The 11,347-nt window shown below is 52.8% G+C and overlaps 1 protein-coding gene across 1 annotated transcript; it reads left to right on the top strand.

Moving 5' to 3' along the window:
* Positions 1-990: 990 nt before the first annotated feature.
* On the top strand, positions 991-7,263 carry LOC126036674 (electroneutral sodium bicarbonate exchanger 1-like; the record flags this gene model as incomplete). The annotated part of the gene is made up of 13 exons (XM_049796696.1): positions 991-1,058; positions 1,275-1,435; positions 2,368-2,553; positions 2,663-2,751; positions 2,872-3,029; positions 3,408-3,495; positions 4,001-4,147; positions 4,320-4,411; positions 4,745-4,919; positions 5,056-5,189; positions 5,727-5,972; positions 6,077-6,182; positions 7,105-7,263. Coding segments are annotated over 13 exons (1,809 nt in total), but the record flags the coding sequence as incomplete, so codon positions are not given.
* Between the last annotated feature and the right edge of the window lie 4,084 nt (positions 7,264-11,347).

Consider the following 11,347-nt stretch of genomic DNA (forward strand, 5'->3'; position numbering starts at 1 on the left):
CGTGCCATACAGAGCTTTTGAAAATAATTAGCTTGTGTTGCTGCTTAATGAGCAAGTCTGAGTGTTGTCCAGCCGAAGCTGGAATTTGAGAAGAGGTCCGACACTTTCAGGGCACTTTTAGATGACCCGGAGCCAACACTTGTTGTTGCTGTGTTGTTGCAAAGCTTGAGTAAAATAGGCTTGGAAAAAAGGAGGTCCAGTGAAAATAACATTAAGGGAAGCTGGCGTTGCTCCTGGGATCGAACCGTGGCTTAGCAAGGCACCAGCCACCTCAACTATTGCCGCAATGCCGAGAGTGCTGCAAAAAACGCTGCTTTTTCGCAGGCCACCGGACCCTGTACGTGGGCGCGCAGATGCCACTGGTTAGGCAGAGCCACCGGCATCACCGACACCACTGCCAGAAGCATCGGGAAGGGGAACGGGAGAAGGAGTCTGCCCCGACAGAGCAGGGCTACCACTGTAAGTCCCACCGCGGCATTCGCTAAACTGGGGGCAACGTGGGCACTGGGGCATTCTGCAAGCAGGTCCCCGTGGCTAGTTTGAGTGAGTTGCTGTTCTTCCGAGGGAAAGTGGCCTTATTGAGCAACACCCTCTTTTTCCCAAGTTTTACTTTCTTTTTTTTTTTTTCTTTTTTTTTTTTTTTTAATGCAGTTAAATGCATAATGGGTTTAGGCTCGTCTTCCTTAGAGGGATCCTGGCTTTAAAAATGGCAATGTGGGGAAGGAAAGCAGCCCATCCTTATGCAGAGGTGGACTAGATGCTTCTCCTTCTCCACGGCTCTGTGCAAGCCCAGACAGACGCAGAGGAGAGGGGCCAGCCCAGGGTTTATGGCTGCACTGGTGCTGATGGCCACTTTGCACATGAGGGTGACGAGCTGTGTTCAGGCGCGGTTACGGGATGGGTCTTTGCCTTCTGCCCCCAGGCTCCCCGTCCCAGCGGGTGCAGTTCATTCTCAGGACCAAGGAGGACGAGCAGCACATCCCTCACCACTTGTTCTCCGAGCTGGATGAGATCTGTGTAAAAGAGGGCCGAGATGCCGAGTGGAAGGAAACGGCAAGGTAAATCCCTGCTGCTATGGCTGCGGTGGGAGAGGAGTCCCCGCACCAGCAGCGCCCGTGGGCTCTGCTTTCTCCTCTCCAGGACGCGAAGCTTTTGCAGCTGCAGGTGGCGGCACGAGGAGCCTTCTCCTCTTGCCACCCCGTGGCTCTGTCAAAGGGGCTGCAGAGCTGGGGCTGTTTTCGTGCAATGGGGCTGATCGCACCCGATGTCCGCAGGTGGCTGAAGTTTGAGGAGGACGTGGAAGACGGCGGCGAGCGCTGGAGCAAGCCCTACGTTGGCACACTGTCCTTGCACAGCCTCTCCGAGCTGAGGAGCTGCATCAGCAATGGGTCGGTGCTGCTGGACATTTGTGCCAACAGCATCGAAGAGATTGCAGGTACCGTGGGCACTGCATCTCTCCGGGAATGGCCGAGCTCAGCTCGCCACGGTGCTCTTCACTTCCAAATCAAACCCTGCCCCAATGGCACGTCCTTTTCCAGAAGTGCCACTGTGTTTTTCTCATGAGCTGTTTTTGGATGTAGACTGGGCGTGCAACAGTCGCGCTGTTTTTTTATTCCAATAGGGGGTCCTTTTGAAAGCAGTTTGTGGGGTTGGAGAAGCCACTAGAGAATATTCTGCAGCCAAAAAGGGGCGTGTGTCAGGGCTTAGCAGGCTGCTCTTAGAAATACGGAGTCTGCGTAAGAGCTGAACCTCCTTAAAGGAACTATTTCTTACAAGCTGTTTCCTCGCATTCTTTTTTTTACTTTTGCCTTCACATCCAGCATTTAAGAGTTTTAAGGCAGAGTTTCTCTGGTGATGACCAAGCAGTGTATTTCTGTGGGGAAGATATTTGAAGTTAATTGCAAAAGCCGCTTTGGAGAAGTTATCTTTGACTGGCGGCAGGTCTCCATTCAGCCCTTTCAAGGGCTGGAGAAGTCGGAGCCGTTCTTAGCACGTTTCTCCCTGGGCTCAGCAAATTGCACTCGATCAGCACGGGAAACTCTGGGAACGTCTGTGCTATAGATTGCTTATAATTTGGGTAAACGTGTAGAGTCAGAAAGGCCAGGTCGGGCAAGAAAATTGCATTATTTAGAATGGGAAATATTTATCTTAGCGGAATGATGAATAAGCACTTGGATGATGTTTCTTAGCAAAAGAAAATTCTCGTTTTCGCTGCAAAGGCTGAACATTATTAAAAGGCCTTGCTATGCAAGGCTGAGCCGGCATTAGGGTGCAGCCTGTGTGGCACAGCCTTCCCTGGGGGCTTTGGGGGTCGGGACTTGTTGGGGTTTCTGCTCTGATGGCTTTGTTTCCCTTTGCCATCCTCAGATATGATCCTGGCCCAGCAAGAACAGTCCACGGAGTTTGACGAGCACGTGCGGGCGCAAGTTCGAGAAGTCCTTTTGAGGAAGCACCACCATCAGAACGAGAAGACAACCAACCTTCTCCCCGCTGTCTGCTCGTTTGCTGATGTGAGCAAGAGGCAGTCAGACCTGCACCTCCTCTACAAGCCAGGTGAGGGTTTCTGCAGGGCTGTGGCCCCATTAGACTTGCCCGGGCAAAGGAGAAGCGTCCCAGTTGCTCCTTGTCCATCTTTCTGAGTGTCTTTTCTTTTTCTTACCAGCCCAAACAATCACCCCTTGTCCTTCTCCCACCGCTGCGGAAGCTAAAGATGGGGTGAACCGTGAGAGCAGAGCAATGGATTTAAGCAAGGTGAGACACTCGTAGCTTTCTTACGCCTTTAGGGCCAGATTTGCTCTTGCAGAGTGTGCTGCAGAGCGCTGTGGGCTTTGCTTTTGGGGTAATTGCCTGAAAATCGCTTGTCGTGCCCAGGCGGAGCTGCACTTCATGAAGAAAATTCCCACCGGGGCTGAAGCATCCAACGTGCTCGTAGGAGAGCTGGATTTCCTTCACCAGCCCATCGTGGCATTTGTCCGCCTGAGCCCGGCTGTCCTCCTCTCAGGCATGACGGAAGTTCCCATCCCAACAAGGTGCGAATGAGAAGCGCAAATTTCTTCCGTAAAAAAGACACCCAACCAAACATCAAGTTGCAGGCATCAGTTTGGTGTCCCAAGGGAACAAGGCTAGCGGGAGGGGGAGCAAGCACGTTTCCCCCACCCACGTCTCCTCGCCTTCATTTCTCCATTCCCTGCTGTAGCTTTTAAACCCATCGGCCAATTGTAATGAAAGTTGGCCCCCAAATTACATTTGCCGTCGGTTTTGAAGAATTTCAAATTCATCGCGGCATCGCTGAGCCTACGTGTCCCGTCTTGAGCCACGCTCTGGGCTGAGAGCTGCCAGGGCTTTCCTTGTGTGCTCTTGGAGCAAGGACACCTTCTTCTCTCTCTCATTTTGTTTTTCTTGCCCAGGTTCCTGTTTGTTTTGCTTGGACCAGAAGGAAAAGCCCATCAGTACCATGAGATCGGCAGGTCCATGGCCACTATCATGACGGATGAGGTGCGACAAGATGAGATAGCTCCGGGTCATTTTTGCCTTTCTTCAGCTCTCCCTGTCTCTGAAGTAGTGAGGAAGAGGATTTGCTGTCCCAGCTGCCCGCAGCTCTCCAAATAGCCCAGCCCTCTTTCTCACCCCAAAGCAAACACGCAGATTTGCATCACCCCACATCCTGGAGGCTGAAATCCCGCCCGGGGTGCATCCTGCACCTCATCCTTCTCGCCGGGGTCCCCAGCACGCTGTCCCCAGTGGTGGCATTGCCAGGGCCAGCAAAACTTCTCTTGCTCTTTAAGCAGAAGGGTATGGTGTGCCATGGGGGACGGGGGCCTCGTGGGGGAGATGATTACAAGTGCCGTGATGCACAGATTTTTCCTTTTGGGGGAATATTTCCTGCCCTTTCCAGCAGGGAATTTTGGTGAAAAAGCCTTGCGTTTAGCCAAGAGCTTATTGCACTGGTTAGGACATCCGAGCTGGGTTGTCCTCTCACCAGGTTGTCTTCTATTGGCAGGTTTTCCGTGACGTTGCCTATAAAGCCAAGAACGGGGCTGACCTCGTGGCTGGCATCGACGAGTTTCTGGATCAGGTCACGGTCTTGCCGCCAGGAGAGTGGGATCCATCGATCCGAATCGAGCCCCCGAAAAACGTCCCTTCGCAGGTGGGTGCCACGTCGGCGGGAGGCGGGAGGGGGACGGGCAGGATGGCTGGGGATGCTGTTCAGGGGCCCAAATTCACAAGGTCCCACTCTGACACAGTCACAGAGCCAGACCAGAAGCAAAACAAGCCAGTGGTTACAAGTCCATAGCTTTATCTTACTTCCATTTTAACAGGAAAAAAGGAAGATGCCAGGAGCTCTTGATGACAGTGCTTCTCACAGCACGCTGGAGAAACACAGTGGCCCTGAACTGCAGCGGACGGGAAGGTGGGAGCTTTAATAGTATGGGGTTTTTTTCTGTTTGCCTCTCAAATCTGAGCATGCACCTTCCCTTCTAGCAGGTCTTTGGGGTTAGCTGGTTCAGTGAAGGGGCTCCACATTGCCAGCTTGGTCCCCTGGGCTGGGCAGGGGGGAGATCTGGGCAGCTGGGCTCAGCCCCAGCCATCACCGTTGCACGCAGGTTTCCTTGATTTGGGCTGAAGGAGAGTGCTTCTTTTTAGCCACGAAAGTTACTCTATGCTTGTGATTGCCCTTCTGCAGCAAAGCAAAGTCGACGTGTTCCTCCAAGAGAACAGCCTCTCTTCTTTTTCCTTCCTGCAGGCTCTTTGGAGGTTTGACCCTGGACGTGAAGCGGAAAGCCCCGTGGTTCTGGAGCGACTTCCGGGATGGTCTGAGCCTGCAGTGCCTGGCGTCCTTCCTCTTCCTCTACTGTGCCTGCATGTCCCCTGTCATCACCTTTGGGGGACTGCTGGGGGAGGCGACCAATGGCCACATAGTGAGCACCTCTCTCTGTTGGGGGGCATGGGGGAGGATAAAACTCAGGCCAAAGTCCCTGCTGCAGTGAACCGGCTTTGGTTTTTGTTTCTCCCTAACGATTTATTTACTCACGGCCGCCTCTCTTCCCCGGACAGAGTGCCATGGAGTCGCTGCTGGGCGCGTCCATGGCCGGCGTGGTGTATTGCCTCTTTGCCGGCCAACCTCTCACCATCCTCGGCAGCACCGGACCCGTCCTCGTGTTTGAGAAGATCCTCTACAAATTCTGCAAGTAAGGCAGGCTGCCGCAGCTGGGTGCTGCGAGAGCCTTCAGAAGGGGGCAGTGATGGAGAAAAGATGCTTTGCTTTTCTTTTTCTTAGGGGTAGTTGCTAGATTTTAGTGACAGTCCTTTTGTTGCGATGGCTTTGATGGGAGATAAACCGCCCTTATTGCCATAAGGTTTATTATTAAGCCCCAGCTTGCTGGCAGCAGGTGACTGGGTGCAAACCCAGCTGGTTTCAGTGTTAGGGCGTCAGGGTGATGTGGGAGAACACCACCTGGCCCAAGAGGGACCTGACCTCAAGCAGCCTCCAAGGTGTTAACACGAGATCCGTGTTAAACAGTGGTAACTAAATAATTGGCCTCTCCTGCTGTGGGTCTACACCCTGCACCACAGCCCCGAGGCCCTCTGTAGTAGTACATGGAAACTGCATTTCCCATCCGCAGCCTTGACACGCTCCAAAATTGCTCCCCGTTTTCCCCGAAGGCAGGCATGGCTCAGGGCCTCTTGCTGGCCTTTCCAGCCTTTGTTTCATTCTGCTTTCCCAGGGAGTACACGCTCTCCTATCTGTCTCTGCGGGCGTGCATTGGGCTGTGGACCGCCTTCTTGTGCATAGTGCTGGTGGCCACCGACGCCAGCTGTTTGGTGTGCTACGTCACCCGCTTCACAGAAGAAGCCTTTGCCTCCCTCATCTGCATCATCTTCATCTACGAGGCTCTGGAGAAGCTGAGTCACCTGCGAGACACCTACCCTGTGCACATGCACAGCAAGCTGGACTTCCTCACCAGCTACTAGTGGGTTTTTTTCCCCCTGAGAAAGCTGCTGCCCCTTGGCAGGAGCTCCGGGCTGCACCTCCATCACCTTTCCCTTACCCCTGTCTTGGCTTCTCTCCTCCCAGCTGTAAGTGTGAGGCACCGACCCATCCCAGCAACGAAACGCTGCGTTTCTGGGCGAGCAACAAGATCAACGTGTCTGGCATCGCCTGGGAAAACCTCACGGTGACCGTAAGTGCCCCGAGCCACTGCTTCCTCGCGCCGCGTCCATGGGGTCCAGGGGTATTTGCCTGGTGCAGAAGTCAGAGCCCTTCAGGGAATGATGGGCTTCAAACTGTGCTAGTGCTGCTCGGAAAAGTCCTTGCTTAAATGTAGTGTGTGGTTTTAAGCCGCTTGGTCCTGGGGAGGAGAGTCCACCTTGTCCAGTCTACCTGGTCCCCAACGTTGTGGGTAGCAAGTGTCCCCGTCAAGCCTGTTGCAGGACAGTATTTCTGACTGGGAGGAAGGTTAAGTAGTGGGTGGTTTGATTATTGTAGAAGTTGTAGGACTTAAGTTCATGCTTGAAAGGTAGTAGCTGGCCTCCTCAATGGGTTCCTAGTAACTCCAGGCCTTGCTTTCTCGTTCAGTGCTGTCTGTAGGTACGTGCATGAATTTGCTTGTCTGAGCAGCCTCTCAGGCTGTTGTTGCCGGAAGCAGAGCCCGGGCCTAGGGCGCCAGGCTCTTACGGTGGCCTTCATCCCCTCTTGGCCAGGTTCTGCGAGCCCTCCCCTGGGGAGGGACAATCTGTCTCTTCTCCTCCTTTCCTAGCATGGTTGTCTTTAGCCCTCCTTCCCTCTTCCCTCTCTCTCTATCCCCAAGAGTTTCCAGTGTTTCCTTCCCCTCTGGTGTCTTCTTTAGCCACGATTGCTCGAATGGCAGGCAGAGGATGTGCCGAGGGTGCGGGGTATGGTGTCCCCTCACATATCATTTCTCCGCTGTGTAGTTCGATGTGTCACTTGTTCAGCTGCTGCTGCTCATTAAATATAAATCTCCATTGGCAGGAGCAGTTACAGGGTCGTGGATCTTGGACCAAGATCCTCAAAACCCCCTAGCTATGCGAGGTTTCCCTGCCGCACGTGCACCGCCTTTGTGTCCTGACGCTCTGTTTCTCCAGGAATGTCGGTATTTGCGTGGGGAGTTTCAAGGACCTGCCTGTGGACGCGACGGCCCCTACACGCCTGACGTGTTCTTCTGGTGCTGCATCCTCTTCTTCGCCACCTTTGCCCTGTCAAGCTTCTTGAAGAAGTTTAAAACCAGCCGCTACTTTCCAACCAGAGTAAGTAGAAGGAGGTGGCCAGTGTCCATCTCCACACTCATTTCCCAAAATGGCTTTCCTGGAGCACTAAGCAGTATTTGCCCTGCCTTGGTCAAGCTGGGAAACGTTGGCCTTGCAGGCCAAGCTCTCCAAGAGCTTGGATGTCCTGCACTCGTTTCCCTGAGTGCAAAATCATCGTAGCATTTCCCACATGCCTTGTGACCTGCCCCAGATTGAAGATTTTTGGGGGTTGATTTTTTTTTTTTTTTTTTTTTTTTCCTCCTCAGGTAGTAGGAAGTCAGGTTTCCCAAAGTTTTGGGGGTTGGGGTTGTGGGATTTTTTCCCTACCTTCTGTGCATTATGTGCTCGAGCAGAAAGTAGATTTGAATGAGGAGCTTCCTTTTGAGGACTAAAGGATGCCTCAGTGCCTTGTTGCCATCCATTGTAGCTGTGAGTGTAGCTGTAGTGGCAGACATGTGTTTTCTTATTTTTAATATTATTATTATTATTTTTAGGTTTTGACTTAAACCAACCCTTGTCGGCCTAGTTAAGCTTTTTTTATTGTCTGACCCCAGATCTCACAGGGACAAACACAGCAGCAGTATCTAAGCAAGGGATCAGGCTGCATGTGCTCAGAGGGGTGGTGGGATTTGGTTAAGCAGCCTTAGTGTTGTGGATGTCTGCAACTCTTGCATCTCACGTTACGGCCCTGTTTGCCATGCCCCTCTCACCTCTGGTTTCTCGCTCCAGGTGCGGTCCACAGTGAGCGACTTTGCTGTTTTCCTCACCATCGTCATCATGGTGCTCCTTGACTTTGTGGTTGGGATCCCATCGCCGAAGCTCCAGGTCCCCCATGCGTTCAAGGTAACGGGGTGTTTTGGCACGTGGGGGTGCCACAAGGTGATGCCGGGGCAGGGCAGGGCTGAGTCTGGAGGAGATGCTGGTGGTGTGACCATCTCCTCTTCCACCTCCAAGTGCCTTGCTTCCTCCTGGAAACAAGAAGATGGCCCCAAAACTAGATACCTACAGGGGAAGTATCTAGAGGTGCTTGCAAAGAGGAGACTGGCACTGCTGAAGCCCCCGGGAGAGGGGGACATGAAGCCAGGGCTGGGAGGTGCTCTGACACAGGGAGGGAGGGGAAAATGAAAGCCAGTGGAGTGCCTGGGCTGGGAGACGATGCTGATGTGTGGGCTTTGTTGCAGCCTACCAGAGACGACCGCGGGTGGTTCATCAACCCCATAGGACCCAACCCTTGGTGGACGGTGTTGGCTGCGCTCGTCCCAGCTCTGCTCTGCACCATCTTGATATTCATGGACCAGCAGATCAGTGCCGTTATTGTGAACAGGAAGGAGCACAAGCTGAAGGTAAGGGCCTGTGAGAGATGACTCCAGCCCCTTCTGGGCTGCAGGTCTGGGGAGAAGCTCTTATTCCCGATGCTTTCTGAAGGCATTGGTTTGGGACAAGGTCAGGCTACGTGGCAGGATGCTCTCCTGGATTAACGATGATGCAGGGAGCAAGTGACAGGGCAGTTCAGATGAGCAACCTTTTGGGGGAGCAAATTAATCTTGGAGCAATAGAGAACTGCGTTTTTGTTTTAAAATGGCAGCAGCAGCAGGTGTGGGGAATGAATTGTTTTGATGCGCTGCCAGGGATAACTCAGAGTCACACCTTCCTTGCAAGTGGTAGAATTTTCTTTGTGAAAGAAAAAAATGGTTTGGTGCTTTTGGGTTGTGGGTTGTTGTTTTTTGGAGAAGTATTTATCGCACAAGCTCTGCATATCCATTGTGTCTGAACTCCTGCCAGATTTTCATGCCAGGTGCTTGTGCAAAGCCTGCATACACCCTTACTTGTTTCCATTTCTTGTTTTGACTTCTGAAGAAGCTGACTTGTGCTCGAGCAGGGTTTGAGTCTGACTTGCGACGTTATCCTTGCTCTTGTGCTATGGGATGCTCTGTTTCTTGTTTTCCTGCCTGCAGAAAGGATGCGGGTACCACCTGGACCTTTTTGTGGTGGCCGTGATGCTCGGGGTGTGCTCTGTGATGGGGCTGCCCTGGTTTGTGGCTGCGACCGTCCTGTCCATCACCCACGTGAATAGCCTCAAAGTAGAGTCTGACTGCTCAGCTCCAGGAGAGCAACCCAAGTTTCTGGGGATACGAGAGCAGAGAGTCACTGGCTTGCTGATCTTTGTGCTCATGGGCTGCTCCGTCTTCTTCACTTCTGTGTTAAAGGTGAGAGGAAAATGCAAACCACCCAACAACCGCGAGCTTGTTGGAGGTTACAGACAAACAGTCCCCTCTCTGCAGGCCTGAGTAGTTAGTTGTGGAGCGGAGGAGGAGGAGGTGATCCCAACCCTTGGGGCTTGACCCACGGTGGGAACCAGCCTCAGTTAGGCTTTGCAGCCCTTCGGGCCCCCGTTTGGTGTGCTTGATACGAGCAAGCAACGCAACTGCTTGAATTTTTGGGTGTCTTTCAGGCCCGCCCATGTTTATGGGTTACAGTTGAGCATATTCAGACCAGCACATCTGCTGTCTTTCAAACAGGCAGCCCTTTAGTGGCTGCAGTTTGCTCCCCAAATGCCCCGGAGCAGCCGTTCCCAGGAGCTAAACACACTGAGGTCATCCCCGTGGGCTTCCTTGCACGTTCCTCCCACAAAGTAATCTCGTCTCTAGGCTAAAAGGAGGCCTGTGGCCTTTGCCTGTTGCCCCAAGAATAGGCAGAAGTGTTTCTTCTACCGCCAGAGAATGCGGCATAGGGTAGCACGGGTGAAATCGCCTATTTTCCTCCAACCTTTCTGGAAAATAGGATTATTCTGAGGAGAGGTAACTCCCAAGTTCAGCCTAAAGCAGAGCCTTAGCTCACTCGTGCGCACAACATGGCAAAACAATGGTTAAAATCTGACCCATCTCTAAGCCTGAATGGAAGCTGGAAAGCTTCAAGCAATTTTAGGCAGTGCCTGTGGAAGAGGGTGGTAATACTGAAAATGCAATACAGAAAAAGAAACGATTGCATTCTTTCTTTTTTTTCTCTTCCCCCCCCCCCCAGTTTATACCAATGCCTGTGCTTTATGGCGTCTTTCTCTACATGGGTGTGTCGTCGCTCAGAGGAATTCAGGTACGGACTCTTTTACAGCGTGCAGCATGTCGGCTCCCTGGTATTTTGTCTCCGTAGCAGCAGGGAAAAAAGCAGTGGCATGGGAAAATCTTCTCACAGAGCAAGCAATGAAACTCTTTTGTGTAAGAAAAAGATTGGTGGAGGCACAGGAGGTATATAGGGCTGGGAGGACCAGGCAAGTTCAGCGCTCTCTGTTGCAGGGTTTAGGGCAGGTCAGTGTTTGGTTACGTGAAAGCGGGGGAATTCAGTGCAAAGGGAAGGCAGTTTCTACCACTGGTGGAAATCCTCGCTGGGGGGATTCAGTGGGCCGAGAAATGCTAATAATGGAATGGCATGGAATAGCTGCCATTTGGTGGGCAGCTCTCAGGGGCATGCCGGTTTCTAGATGGAGCGAAGGGAAACTGGGTGCTGCTCCCAGGAGGAATGCGGTGGGATCCAGGATTTCTGACGGCAAGCGAGCTGCTGCAAAGTGCCTCCACGTCTCGAGAGGGCCAGAAACTTGCCGCAGCCCCAAGGTGGCAACCTTTCCCTTTTATTTTGCAGTTCTTTGATCGCTTGAAGCTGTTTTGGATGCCGGCGAAACACCAGCCGGATTTCATCTACCTGCGGCACGTGCCCTTGCGAAAGGTGCATTTCTTCACGGCGATCCAGCTGACCTGCCTCGTCCTGCTCTGGACCATCAAGGTGTCCCGTGCCGCCATCATCTTTCCCATGATGGTAAGAGCTGCCACCGCTCGGCAGCGGGGTGTTTGCAGCGTTGGAGTGAGAGGTGGCATCGTCTCTGAGCTCACCACATCTTCCCTCTTGTTCGTGAAGGTTTTGGCTCTCGTCTTTGTCCGGAAAGCAATGGATTTCTGCTTCTCAAAGCGAGAGCTCAGCTTTCTGGATGACCTTATGCCAGAAAGGAAGAAGAAGTTGGACGATGCCAGAAATGAAGCCGGAGAAGAAGAAGAGGTAAGGCTTGCTGTGTCCTCGGGGCTGGACATCTCCG

This window comes from Accipiter gentilis, unplaced genomic scaffold (assembly GCF_929443795.1).
Source record: "Accipiter gentilis unplaced genomic scaffold, bAccGen1.1, whole genome shotgun sequence".
Taxonomy (NCBI): Eukaryota; Metazoa; Chordata; class Aves; order Accipitriformes; family Accipitridae; genus Astur; species Astur gentilis.